The 21,091-nt window shown below is 35.4% G+C and overlaps 2 protein-coding genes across 4 annotated transcripts; one reads left to right on the plus strand and one right to left on the minus strand.

Moving 5' to 3' along the window:
• Window positions 1-3,082: 3,082 nt before the first annotated feature.
• LOC122311130 (oligopeptide transporter 6) lies at window positions 3,083-7,461 on the plus strand. 3 transcript variants are annotated; one of them, XM_043125543.1, is made up of 7 exons: window positions 3,083-3,364; window positions 3,476-4,025; window positions 4,755-4,852; window positions 4,943-5,512; window positions 6,025-6,283; window positions 6,460-6,642; window positions 6,723-7,461. In XM_043125543.1, exons 2-7 carry the CDS (start codon window positions 3,549-3,551, stop codon window positions 7,332-7,334), a joined length of 2,199 nt encoding a protein of 732 aa, XP_042981477.1. In that variant the 5' UTR covers window positions 3,083-3,364; window positions 3,476-3,548; the 3' UTR covers window positions 7,335-7,461. The 3 variants fall into 3 exon arrangements, with proteins under 3 accessions (XP_042981477.1, XP_042981478.1, XP_042981475.1); XM_043125544.1 differs by having other exon boundaries at window positions 3,506-4,025; XM_043125541.1 differs by having other exon boundaries at window positions 3,083-4,025.
• Window positions 7,462-10,984: 3,523 nt separating this feature from the next.
• LOC122311383 (U-box domain-containing protein 44-like) lies at window positions 10,985-17,693 on the minus strand. The gene is made up of 5 exons (XM_043125926.1): window positions 17,423-17,693; window positions 15,514-16,822; window positions 14,954-15,257; window positions 12,479-12,969; window positions 10,985-12,191 (listed from the first exon to the last, which is right to left on the minus strand). The coding sequence occupies exons 2-5, from the start codon at window positions 16,744-16,746 to the stop codon at window positions 11,196-11,198; spliced, it is 3,024 nt and encodes a 1,007-aa protein (XP_042981860.1). The 5' UTR covers window positions 16,747-16,822; window positions 17,423-17,693; the 3' UTR covers window positions 10,985-11,195.
• Window positions 17,694-21,091: the final 3,398 nt, after the last annotated feature.

The following is a 21,091-nucleotide window of genomic DNA, read 5'->3' on the forward strand; positions in this document are numbered from 1 at the left end:
AGTTAGTAACAATCAAATCATCCCACACGCCCCCACTGCAATCCCATCCTCACAAATCAAACCCACCAACTACCAATCAAATTTACACAACAACAGCTACAGGATGAGTCTAACAATGTGCAAATGTAAGGAAGGCTCACGAAGAAGTCCCCCTTCGAGCACGAGCAGCGCTTACTGTGCTTTATTATTCTACAAAATCTACATCTGCATTCACAGCTATGAATCAATCGTTAATGCTAATAATTAATTACATTGAAAACTTAAATTGTAATGCTCCACTGATCTCTAAGTAGAATATTAAAATTCCTTTTAAGCCTATACAGCAGCACCCGTCGGTCTTCGTGCTCATGTGGCTTCATCTTTGTAATGAACCCAATGATACATTGAAGTTAAGAAGTGTTGAGAAGTGAGAAGTGTTGATAAGTATTGTAAAAAGTAATAAAAAAAATAGATAAAAAGTAATAATAAAATATTAAATAGTAGTAAAAATTAGTTAAAAAATAATAATAAAGTAATAAATGGTTGGCCCAAGTCTTTAATCTTTTCAAGGCTCCATCTTCTAAGTAGTTAGGAATTTGTTAGGCCATTTGTTGTATAAAATTTAAATAAGATTTGCAATGATGGCATGGAAAAACTCATCTTCTCAATTTAGTCAATTTTCTTGCATTTTCTATTCAATTTTCTATCATTTTCCTTTCAATTAAATATATTATTCGATTTTCTTTTGTTTTGTTTTTAACGTTTTGGCAATGTTACAATAATTGTAATTTTATAATTTAATGTATCATATTAAATTAAATCAGTGTGTGAGTTTATTTTTATATGATCATAACATTTATCAAAATATGAAATAAATGGAAAGAATTGGTGAAATGGTTTAAAGGGATTGTACAAAATTTAAAGCAATAAGAGGTGTAATTGGCAATCAATGGAATAAGCGAAGTTAGTTCATAAAAATTAGTAGTAAAAGGGGCAGACAGTCATACTGAGACGGTTGAGTGCAAAGTAGTAAAAGCAAATTATTATTTTTAGTAAGCTTTTATTTTTTCAACAAACTGAATCAAAGCAGATTGAGCGGCGGGTATTGAGGATGGGTCCGAGATTATGTGCTGCTGCAGAAGCGGAATCCAAGGGATTGTTTGGATAGCATGACTAACTCGTTGCGGATCCCTCGGATCATGGGCTGCACCCTTCCTGGGTTTGGATCGGCTGAATTTCGTTTGGATCGAAAAAACTTGTGATGTGTCCGTATTCTTGCAACACTCTCAAAAATTTTAACAGAGTGATCACTTAAAAATAATTATATATAAAATTTTTATTAAAATTATATTATTTAAAAAAAAGATAAATTAATCATTTATATGTAAAAATTACTTTTTTAATAATAACTTTCACTTTAAAAAAAAATTATGCAAAAATTACACACTTAAAAAAGCATTATTCCAAGGGTGGTGTTAGTGTGTCGCCTAACTTTGACCGCTGGGCGTGTCCACAAGTACAAATTTTACTTTTTATTTTTTTACTCTTTTATTTTTTATATTTTTTAACATATTTAAAAATTTTTAAAAAATAAAAAAAATACACCAATACACTAAAAATTACTTTCTTGTTCATTAAGTAAAAAAAAAATTTAATATATAAACAGTCAAAATTAGTAGACAAAACATCCAACAACAACAAATGAATCTTTGAACACTGAACTAGGAGGAGAGAAGACTACTGGTTAGGAGACGACGTATCCTCATTTCATGCCGTTTTGGATTGAAGCTCGCTCAAAGCGGTGTTAGAGTCACCCGCCGTTGATCCAAGCTCAGTTCACTGCCTCATTGCAATTTTCCTATTTTTAGCTTTTGGCTCTCACTTTCTTTCTCTCTTTAATTTTTTTTAAATAAAAAAAATGCTACCTGTATTTATAATTTTAATGACGTGTAAAAGATAAAAATTTATATTTAAAATATAAATATATAAATTAATTCTTAAAGAATAAGATAGATAATTAAATATACATTTTAGTGGGGTATATTACATTATTCCAATTCACGTGCACTTGGAGAGAAAATTGGAGCCTTTGCTAAAAGAATGACTATAGATTCAAACTTTTTGGGTTCATTTATTGAGGGATACAGTAATATTGAAACTATCATGTAGATTTTCAAATTCTGCAGTTAATTTCTCAACTGTAAAGAGCGGTTAGAGGCTAGAGCCCCTTCAATAATGCTTTGGGTATCTTTGAAAAATATGGCAACTTTTTCCATCATATACAACTGGCTGGTTTGGGATAAAGATAGATAAGGTGAGAATATTTTAGATTAAATGTGAAAATTAAATAAAATATTATCATAATATTATTTTTTAAAATTATTATTATTTTGTGATTTGAAAATGTTAAATTGAGATTTAAAAAAGTTGAATTATTTATTATATTTTAAGTAAAAATTTGAAAAAGTTATAATGATAACATGAGATGAAACATTATTCAAATCCAAACGAGACTTAATGTATTATTATTATTAGAGTAATTCTATATATAACTGTGAAGTGCGTAAACGTCACATAATCATTTTGAAGAAGAGTATAATTTATTATTAAGAAATTAATTTTTTTTTATTTAGATCTCATATTCTATTTACTTTTGTCAAAAAGATTACGAAGTATTTACATAATTCAAGTTAAAAATATCTTTTGTTATTATTATTGTGGCGAACAGTTATAAGACTTTATACTGCCGTGAAAGGATGGGATGGACAATATAGTGTTCAAGGCAATGGGACCAAACACACAGCACGATTGGAAGAAAAAGTTGCGAGCCATTCAATTTTCTTCTTTTTTTAAAAAAAAAAATTTCCCTGATTTTTTTGTTTTTAATGGTAGTGCCTTTTTGGTGGTGAGTGGAAGTACATTATGTGACCCAAGAAATTAAAACAAAGATAAGATCTTTAATTCTTAGCATGTATGTATATATATAAGATATATATATATATAAGATATATATATATATATATATATGTATGTATGTATGAATGGTTGGATTTGACCCACTTTTGGAATACCTCTGCTACATATAAACAAACAAGGACTACTAGGATAGTGATTGATCTGGGAAGGATTGATCTGGGAATTGATTAAAAACCCACATGCATCATTATCATGGAATCCTTGTTCTCAGCATTGATGACCTTTTCACCTTCCTGCCACTTTCCTTCTCGATATTCTTGGAATATATTTCTATTAATTTATTTTTGAATATCCCAGTATGAGTTGGAATCCTAGTTCACTTCTACTACACTAGTTTCGTTCTTTCCTGGGTAGTTTGCTTTTCCGGTGTTCGTGTCTGTTAGGATTCCAAGTCCTAAACAAATTCCCCGTGAGAATCTCTCTCTCTCTCTCTTAACTTATATCCATATATTCGCATATGTACATCCTTCGTGGTAATTCTCCATTGATATCTTTCCTTCTTCGTAACATTGTCTCGCAGTTGTTCGGTTTTCTGTTTGTTGTGTTTCAGAGTACTTGAGAGAAGGAGCACCAGTTTTTGCAATACAATAATCATGGGTGACGTATTGCCCGTTGAGGGGAAGGATACCTCGGAGTTCGACGAGGAATGTCCTATTAAACAGGTCGATCTAACGGTGCCCAAAACCGACGATCCGACCATACCGGCGGTCACATTCAGGATGTGGGTTCTGGGTGTTACTGCGTGTGTCATACTGTCCTTTGTGAACCAGTTCTTTTGGTACAGGAAACAGCCATTGTCGGTCAGTTCAATATCTGCCCAGATTGCGGTGATACCGATTGGGCACTTTATGGCGAGGGTGCTGCCAAAGCGTCCCTTCTTTGAGGGTACGAGGTTGGAGTTCACTTTGAATCCGGGGCCCTTCAACATCAAGGAACACGTTTTAATCACTATTTTTGCGAACTCGGGTGCTGGATCGGTTTATGCAGCTCATATTTTGTCTGCTGTTAAGCTCTATTATAAGAGGAGCCTCCCAATTCTTCCGGCCTTTCTTATTATGCTCACGACTCAGGTTCTCTTCCTATATTTCTTCTTTCAATTTTGTTTGGGTTTTTAATTCACTCTTGAAAGAGCTAGATGAAGGCTTGTTCGATTATTTGATGACTACTTAACAGATTATGGAATATATTAGTATTGGCAATGTTTTCTGCTTTCTGGGGCATTAGAGTTCTTGACATATAGGAAAAGGGAATTCCAGCACTTGTATGGTTTGAGAATTCAGAATTAATATGGGGAAATACCTCGATTAAATCAGAGAAAAGTTCAAATAATTAACCGGACAATTGGCAGTGATGTCCTTCTATAAGGATGCACTAAGAGTTCGTCCCTCCATTATTATCTTGAAATTATAAAGAAAAGAATCTCGGAAATCAGTAGGGATACTTTAGCCACTTCTGATCTAGGCTAGTAAATTTGATGAAAAAGTTAAGATTGACAAGGGATCCTTTTAAATGAATACTTTTGTTACTATGACTTAGATGTAGTATCGTTCCATAATCTTAATTTCTATTTGACTCCCCTTGCCTCTTTGCAGATGACTAATGTAAAAGTCAAAACTATATAATTTTGACAATCATTATCTAAATGTTAATTTGAATCTTTGAATACTGGTTTGAACAATTGATAACTTATCCAACTTGCAGTTTTCTAAATGATTATTGTCCTGCAGTTATATAGATGTTAGCATCCGAGCACTTTAAATCTCTTCTCTAATGATGTGGTTTGCTTGTTTGAACTGTAGGTGTTAGGGTTTGGATGGGCTGGACTTTTCAGAAAATATCTGGTTGAGCCGGCGACAATGTGGTGGCCTTCTAACCTGGTTCAGGTTGCATTATTCAGGTAATTGTGCCTTTTGAATATTCAATAATCAATGATTGGTATACTCATCATCTTTTCGGTCGCCTGATTGATATCATGTCACCACTGCAGGGCCCTACATGAGAAGGAAAAAAGGCCTAAAGGCTATACTACACGTACCCAATTCTTCCTACTGGTTTTGATTTGTAGCTTTGCATATTATGTCTTACCTGGCTATCTTTTTTTCATGTTAACATCAATGTCTTGGGTCTGCTGGATTGCTCCGAAGTCTGTTCTTGTCCAACAACTGGGTTCTGGCTTAGAAGGCCTTGGTATAGGTTCCTTTGGGATTGATTGGAGTACAATTTCCTCTTACCTTGGGAGTCCATTAGCTAGTCCATGGTTTGCCACCGCCAACACTGCTGTTGGGTTCTTACTTGTAATGTATGTGATGACACCCATTTCTTACTGGTTCGACTTCTACAATGCCAAGACCTTTCCAATATATTCCAACAACCTTTTCACATCAAACGGTTCGGAATACAACATTTTGAGCATCATTAACTCCAGATTTCATCTTGATCGTGCTACTTATGGACAGATGGGGCCTGTACATCTGAGCACATTCTTTGCTATGACTTATGGCGTTGGGTTTGCCACACTTACTGCTACGGTTGTGCATGTTCTGCTATTCAGTGGAAGGTAGTTACTGTTGAAGCATTGCCTTAAAGCTTTTCACTCCTTGTCAAATAATTGCTAATATTATAGATTATGCAAAGATGGCTGGCATAAATGTTTTTATCAATGACTTTCTGTTCTTTTTTTTTTTTTTTCTTTGTTGCCTATGAAATGTATACTAATATGAATGTGTGTCTGTATGTATACATGCATATTCTTTTTAATTCCTTACAATTAAGAGCCCATCTATGTTTCTTGCTTTGTCTCCTTAGCCTGGTTTTTTTTCTGTGGAGATAGTAATTAAGTTAACAATTGACTGAAAAGTTCTCTCTGATGGGAATTAAGCACTGGATCTCTCTCCTTTAAATATTCTGATGATTGAAGCACTCACGCATTTCTGATAAATGAACATCACTTTTCTTCCCCGTTGATTTTTAAATTGTCAATATATTTGGCGTAACATGGCACTGTTTAACAATATATGCTATTGCAAGAGTTTTTTAGAAGCTAAATTCACTTGCACCTACCACATGCAGTGATTTATGGGAGCAAACTAAAAGTGCCTTTGGAGGGAGTAAAAAGGAAGATATACATACCAGGCTTATGAAGAAGTACAAATCAGTTCCTACGTGGTGGTTTCTTGTCATCCTTGTGTTGAACATTGCTCTTATAATGTATGCTTGCATGCATTACAATGAGTCACTCCAATTGCCTTGGTGGGGTGTGCTGCTAGCTTGTGGCATTGCCATTTTCTTCACTCTTCCAATTGGTATCATCGCTGCCACCACAAACCAGGTAAATAAAAGTCCAACTATAATTTTAGCCTTTTTACCAATCAAAAATTAAAACAAAAAATGATCAATTTTTTTTTTTATCCTTTTTCTTTACTCACTGCTTTTGCTTTTGCATTATTGTTAAATGAAGTTATGCTGAGATTTAACACTTTTGTGCATCTCTTACTGGTGAATCAGATGCCAGGGTTGAATATTATAACAGAATACATTATTGGGTACATGTACCCCGAGCGTCCCGTTGCTAACATGTGCTTCAAGGTGTATGGATACATCAGCATGACTCAAGCTCTAACGTTTTTGGCAGACTTTAAACTTGGCCATTACATGAAGATTCCACCAAGATCGATGTTCTTGGCACAGGTCAATTTTCTATCCCAAATTTATATAGAGAAACACATTATGGCACTACAGCCCAGAGACTAAAATTGGCGTTATTGCAGGTGGTTGGAACTTTACTAGCAGTTATTGTATACACGGGAACTGCATGGTGGCTGATGGAAAGCATCCCCCACCTCTGTGATACCTCTATGCTGCCAAAGGACAGCCCTTGGACTTGCCCAATGGACCGTGTCTTCTTCGATGCATCTGTCATCTGGGGGCTTGTTGGACCTCGTAGAATCTTTGGAAACCTTGGCGAATATGGGAATGTCAACTGGTTCTTTCTGGGTGGAGCCATTGCACCTTTCCTAGTCTGGCTTGCACACAAGGCATTCCCAAAACAAAGCTGGATTCGATTGATTCACATGCCTGTCCTGTTGGGTGCTACGTCGATGATGCCACCAGCTAGTGCCGTAAACTACACAAGTTGGATCATTGTTGGGTTTCTCTCCGGATATGTAGTCTTTAGGTACAGGCCAGAATGGTGGAAGCGCTATAATTATGTCCTTTCTGGTGGTCTTGATGCTGGAACTGCTTTCATGACAGTGTTGCTGTTTGTTACCATGGGATCAAGGGGAATTGACTGGTGGGGAAACAATGTGGAAGGGTGCCCCTTAGCTTCTTGCCCAACTGCAAAAGGTGTTGTGGTTGATGGCTGCCCAGTTGTCTATTAAAACTATATAGTTTACCTGCATTTTTTAGGTTTTAAGAACTACTCCTCTTTTTTAAGGTTTTAAATGGATGTTAATATTTCTGATATGTTTTCAGTTTATATGAGGCTGTTCATGCTTTTTAAATTAATGATGCTTTCATAATATTCATTTTTTCTTTCAGTTTAATTGAAACCTCTCCAGAGGTAGATAGATAAGAGGTTATGAACACAGAATATTTCCTGTCATTAGAAGATTCTATTCGTAATACTAGTAAGTGTGACACTCCTGTAAGATGATAAATGTGTGGCAGACAATCAAGATAATTATTTTTTTTAATGATTAATGTACTGTGGATGTTACACTTGAGATCTTAAAGTAGAACTCATTGAATTTATATATAAAATAGGTAATAATTGATTTTGAGTTTTCTTTTTAACTCTTTATGAAAGTGATGAGAACCACCAATCATTTGATGAAAGTTTTTCAAAGTAGATGAAAAATTATCTTGGGTTTAAAATATGTTTGTGTGATAATGAGTTCTTTCCAAACATTCCATCAAAGAAAAAAATGATGTTTCTGCATGTGCCCCCAGAGAAAAAAAACAAACCAACCAACAAACACCATAAGAAAGAAACAAAAAAAAAAAAAGAATAAGGGACAACTTCTAGATGCACCACAGATGAACTCTTTGGCTTTTTGCCACCTTTTTGGACCCTTCTAAAAAGGCATTAGAATATGGGCATGCAGCTGTAAAGCCAAACCTCAGCCGTAAATCCTGACATTCTCAACACATTTTTTATAGGTCAGAAAATGTTAAAATCACACATGGCGATCCGGAATTCTGACAGTGCACAAAAAATATTTTTTTATTTATTAATTAAAAAAATATTTTTTTAATGATGAAAATTTTAAAAAATTATTTAAAAGTATTAAAAAATACATAAAAAATATATATATAAAAAAAAAAAAAAAGAAATTCTTTTACACTGTCGAGATCCCAAGATCTCCATATGTGGGGGTGTAGAGCCTTTCTTTATAGATTCCTTGTTTGTGCAGCTGTGCTGGACATTGCTGACTTTAATTGCTGTGGCTTTCATTTTTTCCACAGTTTGGATCACTATCAGTAAAACATGCTTTGGAAGCATCCTAAATTCCTAATCACATTATTTATTTAAAAAAAAAAAAGAAGAACTTTCTTTTTGCCTATAAAAAAAAACAAAAAAGTCTCTTTATGGTTTTGTTTTTATTAGGTACTTTGACTTCCAAAACCTTATCCAAAAACTAGTTCAGGACACTGTATCAATCATGGACCTTTCTTCTCAATAGTATATGATGATCGTATTGTCTTCAACAATGATGACTAGAGGATGACGTCTCTTTTGCATCATTCATTCTATTTTGTATGATTTTGAGAGAGCAAAATTTTGTTCAAACATGTGTCATGCGTTGTTTAAAATAGCTTTAATCAAAGAGAATATAAATTCTTTGATGAAATATTTTTTAAAATAAGAAAATTTTTACAAAATACACTGCTATTGCTAAGCAATAACTTCAGATATTTTTAATTAGTACTAGATTGCATCATCGGTCATGCAATTGTCCACTTCTTTTAAAAAAAACAAAGTCGGTTTCACAATTAAAAAATTAAATTTTTATATAGATTTCATATTTAATTATTTTTTTTTAAAAATAAATGTACGGCGCTCGCTCATTTTATCATCTCTTTTTTAATTTTGGACCTATACAAAGACAAATATGGGCATATAAAATTATCTTATGACAGTATTTAATAATTTCCAAAAGATTTGCAAGTACTTTTAAAAATCCTAATCTTGAAAATCAATTCAATGATTTGGCAGTCAGTAGAGTTTCTACAATCACATAGGAAACACTATTTCTACCCACATTTAAGCTATAGAAAATTCATAATACAAAACCAAAACATTAGAATCCTAAAAAGAAAGTTTTTCACTTTTTTTACAGAGTTATTTAATTGCTATTAAACTAAAGAAATCATAAGGGTAAATGATTAAATCAATACATACAACATATATGTATCTTTGTTAAATAATCAAACAAGTTCAACAGTTCTCAAGAATCAAGACTTTGTAAGTGTCAAGTAATTCTGTTACTCACCTCTACCATTGATGGAATGAAAATCAGATTCCCTTCATCAAATTTCCCTCTCTTAGGACCACGAATGTACTTAGAAAAATCAGGAATAGCTTGAATTTATCCTATCAATTTTATTACAACATGGAACCTTAAAGAGTTCAATGTGGAAAAGTTTTCAAAACCGAAAAATCATGCATAGGTGACTCTCTTGCATATGCCCTGTCTATTTTGAGTTCTTGCCTATTCTTATTCTCAAAAAGATTTTATTTATCGAAAAAAAAATATATATTGAAAAGTTTTCAGAACTCCTTACAAAAATGACATACCCATCAGATTTTTTATGCAAATCGCAGTGGGATAGCTGTCCCCACTCACCACTGCCCCTGGTCATAGAATTATGCATTTGGCCCTCTTCCCACAGAGGAAGCTCTTATATATATATATATATATATATATACACACACACACATGTATAGCATCTACATTGGTTTATGCATATGCATATGCAAAATCACATCTTTTAGAGATCCAATTTACCATACAAGCAAAACTCCCATATTGGCTTACGCAAATTTGAGACAAAATAATAATAAAATATTATCATTTTATTATTGTTTTTGCTTTTTTTTTTAAGAGTTTGCAATTTCCATGTATTGGGTTAATACATGCAATTAGCACCTAAAGAAATTCCATTAGCACCCAATAAATGTACTCAAAACCTGTGAGAGAGGTGCATGGGTTTGATATTCAAATATGTAAAATATTTGAGTAAAATATTTTTTGAGAGTGAATGAGTAAAATATGTAGTAAAATATGTAAAGGTAAAATACGTAGAAAGAGAGTGGGAGGAGAGAGAAAGAATGAGTCAAATATGTTTTGGAGAGTGAATAGTAGATCTTCAAACATGTAAATGTACTGTTCATAGCTATTCAAATATTTAAAGATATATAATCCAATATAGATGGATTTAAGCTCATATTATGCAAATATGACTTTGCATATGCATATGCATAGACCAATGTGGATGCTATGCAGAAACCTTACTTTGAGAGCAATTTGTTATGGCAATGGAAGCTTTGTAACAGTTCATGGGAATTAAGGACCAGCAGAAGCATACCACATAAAGAATCAGATGTGTTGCATCCATATAAACAACACAACTCTCCCATAATTAAAACATGCCAGTACTTTACCATTCGTCCACGTCTTGCGTCTACATCCACAGTAATATCAACGAAAATCTACTCAAACATATGAAATACAATTATACAGGCCCTAATAAACCAGTCACAAACATTACCAACTCACAAGCTCAAATGCCACTACCCTCGTGCCCCGAAAAGCTTTCGAACTAGCTTGTAGAAGAAACCCACTTCAGGTGATATTAATAGAGAGACTGACTGATAAGAAGTTCAGGGAATGTGGTACAATACCAGGCATTTTACATCCAAAAGAATGAATAATAGAATCTTCACCTCTGAAGCAACATCCGTGTGGATGAAGAGCCATTATCAGTTTTGAAATTTTAGTATGAATACGGAAAATTACAACAAGGATACATAATACTAGATTCAGATTTTATTTAGCAGACTACATTATATATAACGTGCAGAGCTTTCCTTTCTTTTGGAAAATTGATCTGATTCAGATTTACGAATTCATTCCTATATGAATGTTCAGTAGCTTAATTACAATGTGCTAATGAATAATGACCGATGAACATAATATTGCTTCTTCATTTGCGAATAACTGAAAGTCAAAATATCATCAACCAAAATAAGAAGACTGTTGGCCAAGCTCATTCAACTGAGCAAGTACCTTGGCAGCCAGAGATTTCAAATGGCTATTTTTCTTCTGAGCAATCTCCACCAATGGCATCTGCGCTGAAGTTCCATATTTTTGCTTTAGCTGTTCCAGCTGAAAAATTCTTCCCAAAGCAATAAGAGTTTTCTCCAGCAGTCTGTCAGAAGATGAACTCAATAATTTTATAATTGGCAAAATGGCATTTGCTTCAGCTAGCACTTCACTGCCGCCCTGTCTTTCACTATCTATCAGTGTCAAGATTGCATCTAAAGAAGCTTCACAGGACCCAGGATTGGACTCCCCAAGCATCCTTATGAGAGGTTCCAAAGCATTTGCCTCTAAAATGCAAAATGAAGATTCTACTGTGCAGATGCCCAAGTGTACAGGGCAGGCAGTTTCAGAAGTGGCCAAGCAACAGTGGAAGATCCCATGCTTTTTCATTGGCCTGCTCAAGCTAGAGGAACTTTCAGAAAACTGCTTCATTGAAATGGCTGCAGTTTGTCTTGTTGAGGCAGTTCCAGAAGCCAGCAACTGTACCAGCACAGGGATAATGCCAGCTTCGGCTACTCTCTTCTGCCATTCCTGATTTGTTGAGACAGTGAAACGGCAAAGAGCTCCAACAGCATTCTCTATTACTTGCCTATTGCGTAAGGTATTTTTTGTTCCATCAGTTAGACATGTAAAAATTGTTTGAATTGCTCCAGTATCTACAAGCCATTGATTGAGCTGTGTCTCCTTAGGAAGGTTGGAGATAATACCCATTGCAGAGGCAATCTCCTCTTCGTCATTCGAAGTTTCAATGATCCTCAGTAATGTCTCAATGCATCTCTGACCCACATGCTCCAAAAAGGTTCTGTCATCACCATCTTCTGCCAAGCAATGGAACAACTTCACAGCATTTGTCCGTACAGTATGGTTGTTGACCTCACATAATTGAACCAATACTTGGACAGCAGAGAGCTGGGAATCATGTAGACATTCTTGTTAGTGATTGCTTCTGATAAATCAGTTTCAATCAGAAAGTCTGAGCCCAATTAAAAAGGATGAATTGTTTTCATCTGGGATGGAAAAGAGTAAACATTTCTCAACTTCTAGTAGGGACTACTATACAAATGGGAAGGCACAAGAAATAAATAAGTAGCGTATATATATATATATATATATGTTTGTATAAATGTATACCTACATATATATATGTGATGGCTTTTGGTTTCCGGTATGATCCTAGGTGTTTCAAGGGTAATTACCTGTCTCAACTTCATCCTGATATCAAAACCAGAAGCAGATTGGCACATTGCGTGAAATGTTATGAGAATGCTTTTTTGTATGTCTGGACCTGTTAAGGAGACAAGTGAAAAAAGCTTAAAAATATCTTCCTCAGATTCCAACAAGAAAACCTGCTCCTGATCAGCTTCTTGGAGAGTGGTTGATATTGCTAAATGCATAATTGTGGCAGCTACCTGCTCGCGCAAAGTGGGTGAAGATAAACTGTGACGATACAGAAGTTCAAATAATGGCCCAACTGCACCTTCTCTGATCATTCGGAGGCCATTTTGTGGTAAGCTCGAGAGGTGGAGAAGTGCTTTAACAGCCACTTTCTTCATCTGTAAGTCACCATTTGAGAGCAACTGAAGAAGTGCACTCAAAGCCCCATCTTCAAATATGGACAATTTATTGTGATCAGTTAATTCAATTTCTGATAAAGTTTCGGCCATGATCATTCTAACATTTTCTGATCCTGCATCAACGCAGTAGCCATTACAAATCCTAAGTTAGCAGCAACAAATTTAAGCCTTTCCTGGTTAAAATATACCAGTTAGGCCCACTGCCACAACTTTAATGGACAGATATTTAACGTCATACAGATATTTGCATATGCTAAACTCAAAGTCCAAACTTGAATTATTACCACATGAACATATTGTGATTGCCTCACGAATACTCTCTAGGTCTGGTGCTGTTTTATCTTCAACTTTAGACTAATTAGCTACACTTGATGAAATTTTGCCCAAACAAATAAGTTTCATATAGCTTTCCTTTCAAGCCAGTAGAAAACATTATGCATACGTAAACAAAGGACTATAATGAGAGATCAGGAGAACTATTATCTCTCCTATTTGCCTTCTTGCTTAACCAAGTCATTCATAGAGCAATGAAGAAAAGGTTTTCAGATGATGACATGTAAAAGAGAAAGTAAGCTTAGATAAATCCAATGAGAGAAGTGTTGTGAAAAATAATGATAGACAAAGCAAAAGCAAACACAAGTAAATCAATCACATGACACAAAATTAAAGTTTTTCTTCAACATGCTAAATTGTTCAAAACACTATACTAAATTGTTCATTAAGTACATATTTATAGTGTCACATGGCAGAAATCCTTATTTTCACTTTTCTGCGTTATTTGATCAAGTGGAGTGTCAAGCACACCTCAAGCGAACTCTTTGTCCGGCATTCCACTCGAGCAACCTGTTACGTGAACATCGAGCAAACTTTCTGTCTAGCACTTCCTCTGATCGCAAACAGTGCCAATAATTCCTTCTGTACTTGTAATGATAAATTTATTGAAATATGAGGTAATTTACCACTCTACACCTTCATTTGAAGTCCAAGGCAGACAACACAAAATCCATCAACATGCTTCCTCTAAAAACCCCTAATCGTATTCCAAAACTATCGTCAGCGATTTTTCTTCACCACTCCACAGCTTTGGCAAGTTCCTATTGTGCAAGCAGAGTATGCATCTTCAAACATCAAATATTAAAATCATTTTTTCTGACAGTTCTTTTTTCGTTACATCAAACTTTTTTAGCATATTATTACGCACTAATGCAAAATCCTAATAGAAGCAAACTTGGATATCTGGTTAAGCAATACAAGCATCCAACTACTTGATCAAACATCCTAAACAAAACATAAATAGTCTCAAATCCAAACAAAACCAAACAAACATCCAACTACTTGATCAAACAACCTAAAAAACCATGATAACAGTCTCAAATCCAAACAAAGATCCCATACCTTGTTATGAGAAAATAAGTAGAGAAGAGAGGAAAAAAAAAATCAATCTTAAATATTTGGCACAAAGGCCTGCATTCACAGATGGAAGTGATCAAGAAATTGTATGGATAAAAGATGGAATACAACGCTGGTTGAAGAAACTTAAACCCTAGCTCCTAAAGCCTCACTTCATAAGAAGCATCTTTTAGCCTCAAAAACTATCTAACTCTGCAGCTCCTCACACGAGAAGGTTGCCTTCAGCAGGAAGAAGTCCAACTTGTTTGGGAGTCTCCAAATTAGTCTGAAGTCCTTAAAAGAATAGATGTCCTGGAATTTGAATCCAGCTTAAAGCCACCAAGCCCTTACTCCGAATATCAATAAAAATGGTTTAATCATAATTTGTTCCAATCATCTTACTGATATAGAATTTTCCTCTTACAGAAACTATGTTCCTCCTTACTTCTATACTTTTCCATATAACATTTACAAGAATTTGAGGCAATTCACAATAAGTTCAAAGTTCAAGAAATGTAAAAATGAGTGGCGTTGTTCCATGAAATCAAAGTATTATCAGGAATAAAACTCAATGTTAAACGATAAACTTGCATATTAACCTTCACGCTTCTTAAGAAAATAATTGCATCAACTCCAAAGAAATCAATGCAGGTCAAGTTTGAAATCACACAAGTGAAGCATCTAAATATCTGACTGTTTCCAGCATACCTGAGGAAAGAAGCCGTATCAAAGGTTTAAAATGACTTGCTTTTGCCATTAGTATAACATTCTGATCAAGGACAGACAGATTCTCTAGAAGTTCTTCGGCATCTTTGGCAGCTTCATTGTCATCACTGCCTAAAATGGCCACCAGGAGAAGTACGTAGCCCTGAACTGTTCCAATAGAATCTCGTACAACAATACTTCTAGAAAGTTCCAGTAACAACTGCAATGCTAACTTACTTTCACCGATTTGGCGCGCAAGTGAGTGAACAATGGATTCAAGTGCCTTATCCACTTTAGCAATTCTTTCCTGCAAATATATATATATATATATGAATGAATTAACATGGAAAGTTTCCCTCTTATCCGAACTGAAAAATAAGGAGGTCAGCTTACCTCCTATAGTGAAAATGCAATGTACAGAAATCTAAAGTCTACTAAATGAACCCATACAAAACCAAAACCACGCATGTCTATCTCATAAACAGACAAAGTACTATAGCATGAAGAATGGACTAGTATCACTAGTCCCATTAATCACAAAAGAAACAGGAGCTTGAAGGTACCTTATTATCTTCACTGTCTTTTGCAAGCATAAATAAGATGAACAGAACTTTCATTCTTATCTCACGATTTTTTGCATTGAGAAGTCCAATTAGAACTGGAATGTATCCCTCCATTGTTACCCAATCCCGGTGCAACTCTTTTTCTATGCAAATATCTTGCAGTTTGCATAAGGATTTAAGCATTTGTTGCTCTTCGCTTGCCTGCAGAATGGGTTTGATAGAGGCAATGGTAATGATGGTGTTCCTGTTCTTCCATTCTTCTATTGATTGTTGAAGAGTTTTGTTGGGTTTGAGAACCGAAGTGTTCACGGGAATCATGGTCAAGGGACAAAGGTTGTTCCCTTCAGCATACCACTTCTCTATGGCACTCCTCTCAAACGTCCGACAAGAGGAAGTTTCCACAGGGTCAACCATAACAGCCAGAGTGATGGGACAATAAAAAGACTGGAGCGGTTCCAATGGTTTCCTACTGCCTAAAGAGTTCCGCTTTCTGAAATATTCCTTCTCCTTTTCCTCAGGACATGTGGCATCAGCCTTTTCAAGCAATGAAATGACCTGTTCCATTTGTGTAGCGTCTGCCAAGCCATTGCTCATCATGGCATCTTCTCTTTCCCTTTTGAGTTCTTCTAGTTCTTTCTTCAATTCAGACTGCTCAGTGGATATCCCAACAGCCTTAGAAATATGATCTAACAAATTATTTGCATAGGATCGATCAGCATTCCTCTCTTCTATTCCTAACTGGATCTTTGCCAAAATATCTTCCTCCATTGCAGCCACTCGATACTCTGCATTCAGCATATCCTTGGACAACTGGCTAACCTGGTCTTTTAAACCCAAAGAAACATCCAAAGCGGCCAAAGGGATGAGGGTTAATGCCCGACCAATCTCTTTTGTACTACCCTCTAAAACCTTAACAACGTTCCGGCAACTGATTAAGAGATAAACCTTGCTTCTGGTTCTGCACTCAAGAGTTAGCTGCTTAGCAACTTTAATCTCTCGGTTGAGGATCTCCACAGCATTTTCTAAGCTCTTGGAAATGTCTAAGTTTAGCCCCAACAACTCCTTTAAGATAAATTTAATCTTCTCCAAGTAAGTTGAGAATTTTTGGAAATTCTCCTTCTGAATGAGGACTTCCTTCGCTGCATGTACAGTATCAAATGTCGCAATGACGGTCTGAGAGAGTAATTCGGATACTGGAACTAGAGAGGTACTACTAATCATGTCCATCACCATCTCATTACTCAGAGAAAAACTCTATTCAATTTCCTTCACCTCCATTAAGCACATGCCAGCTACGAAAGAGAGATGCCTGCCCAATTAAACCTTTGTCATTTTCCTTTTCTTATTTCTATGTAGAATATGAAAACAGAAAGAATCATTTGGGTACTACTAATTATCAATGACTGAAAGCTCTTCAATATATAATCAAACGGATATAAATGTCATAAAACGCAAAATATTGGATTTGAACCTCACATTCTATGCGTCGTTCGACACAAAGGAAATGCCTCCGCAGTACTGAGACATACAAACTGAGTAAGGATTTAATTATCAATAGGTCCCAGAAAATGAAAACATATGAAGTCATAGAACCGAGCATGTCTTTTAGGAACCAATAACAGCAGCAACAAAATTTCCAGAATATTCTCTCTTGTTATGTTCTGCTTAGTAATTTCTATTTTTTAAGATCCAAAGGCGTCTAATCGAGCGTACTTAAGCTAATACTTTCGTAGTTTTAACAACAAAAACATCATACAACATAAATAATAATACTTCATTTTTTTATCTTTGCTTCCGCATATTCCTCAGCAACAAAGCAGATAGATATCATATAGACTTGTGACAATCTAACAATCCAATATTGAAGTGATCAGAGAGAGAGAGAGAGAGAGAGATTGACATGACTTACAAGTCAATTACTCCCTATGTTTGGGCAGGCTTTCCAGAGGAAACGAAGCAAAAACTTTACCGGGAAATAGATCTATTTGGTTGCCGAGAAAAATGATGGTTTGAAGAGCTTCACTTCAATAAACATTACAGATAAGTCTGAGGAGAAAGCGAGAGGAAATTGTTATCTATGTTGGGAATAAATTTCTCTCATTTCCTCGTCAGTTCTACCTCCCCACCCTCTCCCTCTCTGTGTCTCTCTCTGTGTCTCTCTCACTCACGCGGTCTCGTTGAATAGACTGGGTATAATTGACAAGTCAAAAGGGTTTATAAAAAAATTACATCAGATCATAAAGTCATATTCATTTTATGTAATCATTTTATAATTAAAAACGGCTCAGTACAATGATCCATGTGCATGACTTCTGAATAAATCCATGCCATCTCTTGGCTGTAATTTACTTCCTTACTGTTGACGTGGCTGATTTTGGAAGCGAAAGTCCAAAAAGAACAGTAATCCGCCGGAATACGAAGTTAGGACTTGCACCCCTGAGGACGTTGAGGTGAAAATGGCGCCAACTCAACGGTCAAAATGCACCCGGTTTGTTTGGACGTGTGGAATTCCAAATCTACTATTTTTTTTCTTTTTTTAAGAAATATGTTTCATTTCTTTAACTGCATTTATATTACTGGTAAGGGTTTCCGTGCAGAGCACGTATGCCCCTTGTACGTGGCGTCCGGTTGGAGGCTAAAAAAAAATGCTTAACAAAAAATAAAATATTTTAATAGAAATAGATTATAGTAATAATTCATCACTATAAAAATTAAATAAAATATTTGAAATAAGAAAACATCATCATTTCATAACAATTTTTTTAAAAAAATAAAAATGTGTCGAAAACAGCTGAGAAAAAGCAAGGACAAATCAGACAAATACATTAGGGGTAAAACCGTCAGAAAAAGTCAAATGAGAAAAACACTAATGCTTTTCGAATTGAAACTTTAATATATAGAAGATATTGTTGCTGTATGGAATGGATCTCTCCTGTCCAAATGCAATGACTTCCACACGCGTGAAGACGACAGAATAAAGACACAAAAAAACTTTAATTAGAAATAGCCTTTCGGTAGGAGCGAGAGAGAGAGAGAGTACAAAACCGTAAAATGAGAAATACATAAAAATAAAATTGGAAAGTAAAATATTAGACCAAAAATCATTGTTGCTTTTGCCTTTTGGGATCGATGCTTTTGTATATAGAAGAAGATAATCTTTTATCACAGATGTATCTCCAGCAATACCAAATTCGAATCCTAAGAAAATCAAGCCATTCTCAGGTAAACTTGACAAAATGGTCGAAACAAAAAAGCCTCGATAACACAAACATGTATATGTATGTGCATTAAAATGAAGTGCAATCGACAAATGACTGATTTAGTTATTAGTTTGAACAAGGTTGCTTGATGTCTTCCTCTTAAATTTATGGCCTTTAAATGCCTATTTCTTGGTAATGTTATGGGTTTCACATCAGAGAGCCTGATTCAAATTTGTCTTCATAAATTGCACAAACATTTATATATTTTAACATCAACAGATGTCTACCACATGCAACTGAACATCGGATCCCAGTTGTACGTGTCTTCCACTCCTATACGAGCACTGGGTATACAGTATAGTCCTTTATCTGATGTAAACACCTGCACAAACAATAAGCTAGCTTCCGATCACACGCCGAAATTGCATTGTAATCAAGGAAGAAAAGGGATGATAAAAGTGGCTCTCGATGATCCAGGTCCCTAAATATGGTGATCATGTTCCCTGGGAAGAAAGATATAGCACTGAATCACTGACATGTTAAATGGGTATTGCCCATCTTTCAAGTATCCTACGGAACTTGATGACAAGGACTTCATCACACGAAATAGAAAGTAAAAAGGGACATGGACCCTCTGAACAAGCACACCATGACTTGCAGAAAGTATCATGCAGCATACAAGTTTGTGAAATACAAGATACAACAGCAGAAAAGTATAAAGCATTGACACAGGGAAGTAAAGCAACAGAAAAGCGTGTGAAGCATGAATTGACATCTGAACAGAAGGCACACAATTGCAGATAAAGTCATAAGCAGCAATGTACTAAGTTGTCATGAAAAGCAATGTCTTGGATTACTTGTAAATCAGTAGAAAATAAAAGGTTAACTTTAGGACTCTTTCCCCTTGTCTTTCTGTTTTTCTGTAGTCTATATATATGTGTGTAATAGACCATTGTATTCAGTTAGTTAAGTTAATGAGAATCAGTTTTCTCCACATCAAGACTTTATTTCGAATTCTTGTTTTTACTTCTAACATGGTATCAAAGCAGGCTTGTCCTGCTATGTCTGCTTAAGTTCACAGACAGAAATTGCATTTTCTGAGCCATGACATATTCTTCTTCTTCTTCTCCTATTTCCCTTGTTGAGGACCCAAACAGTCCATTCTTTCTACATCATAGTGACAATGCCAATACTGTTATTGTCTCACCTCCATTGAATGGTTCAAATTATATATCTTGGAGCAGATCATTTTTGCTCTCCATTTCAATCAAAAATAAGATAGGCTTTCTGGATGGCTCAATTTCAGCTCCTGAGTTGTCAGACCTTTCATATGTGTCATGGTTGAGATGCAACAACATCTTGTTAGCTTGGATCCTAAATTCTGTTTCAAAAGAGATTGCTTCTAATGTATTCTTCATGACTTCAGCTAAACAGGTTTGGGACAAACTTAAGGAGAGATTTGCTCAACCTGATGAAACTCGAATCTATCACCTCCAACACAAACTCAGTAGCATTGTTCAAGGGCATCTCTCTGTAAGTGACTACTTCACCCAACTTAATGCTATTTGGGAAGAGTCACATAGTTACAGACCACTTCCATGTTGCACTTGTGGAAAATGTACTTGTGATGCCTTAAAAACTGTTGGTGAAGTCCAGCAAGGAGACTATGTCTTCAAATTTTGAATGGGATTAAATGACAGTTATGACTCTGTGAGGAGACAAATCATTTTACTGAGTCCCTTACCTTCACTAGACAAGACTTTTTCATTAATCTTACAAGAAGAAAGACAAAGGCAGGCAAGGAACTCAGCTTTGCCTATCTTAGAACCATCTGCCCTTTTAGCCTATCAAAATCTTCCAAAGAAAAAGGAAAAATCAGACTTGATCTGTCATCATTGTGGTAAGGTTGGACATACGAAGGATAAGTGTTATAAATTGGTAGGATTTCCACCAAACTTTAAGTTTACCAAAACTAAGTTTGGAAATAATCCTGCTGCATCATATTCTGCCAACCAAGTTACTGCACAGGTTGCCTCTTCACCTCAGGAATCACATGCTTCAAGTACTTCTCAGCTGAATCTCTCTCAAGCACAAGCACAACATCTCATGGCTCTTGTCAATGCTCAATTTCCTCAGCTCAACTTGGGACAAATCAAGCCAATATTGCCTACTCCTGCTCCTGCTTCCACTGCTGTCAAACCAGACCCTCCTAAAAATAATTCCTCCATCACACCTTATTCGAACCTACCAGGTAAATATCATTGCCTCTCCACTCTCTCATTGACTGCTGATCACTCTCAACATAAGCAGTCTGATATTTGTCACACACCATGGATCATGGACACAGGAGCCACTGATCACATGGTGTGCTCCACCTC

This window comes from Carya illinoinensis, chromosome 5 (genome assembly GCF_018687715.1).
Source record: "Carya illinoinensis cultivar Pawnee chromosome 5, C.illinoinensisPawnee_v1, whole genome shotgun sequence".
Lineage (NCBI taxonomy): Eukaryota > Viridiplantae > Streptophyta > Magnoliopsida > Fagales > Juglandaceae > Carya > Carya illinoinensis.

Excerpts from the sequence above, each read along its gene's own strand:
- LOC122311130 (XM_043125541.1), top strand. The coding sequence starts at position 3,549 with ATGGGTGACGTATTGCCCGTTGAGGGGAAGGATACCTCGGAGTTCGAC. Across the intron at positions 5,513-6,024 it reads GTTCTGCTATTCAGTGGAAG|TGATTTATGGGAGCAAACTA; the intron begins GTAGTTACTGTT and ends TACCACATGCAG. Across the intron at positions 6,284-6,459 it reads TCGCTGCCACCACAAACCAG|ATGCCAGGGTTGAATATTAT; the intron begins GTAAATAAAAGT and ends CTGGTGAATCAG.
- LOC122311383 (XM_043125926.1), bottom strand. The coding sequence starts at position 16,746 with ATGGTGATGGACATGATTAGTAGTACCTCTCTAGTTCCAGTATCCGAA. Across the intron at positions 12,970-14,953 it reads GATACGGCTTCTTTCCTCAG|GATCAGAAAATGTTAGAATG; the intron begins GTATGCTGGAAA and ends GCGTTGATGCAG. Across the intron at positions 12,192-12,478 it reads TCAGGATGAAGTTGAGACAG|CTCTCTGCTGTCCAAGTATT; the intron begins GTAATTACCCTT and ends CATGATTCCCAG.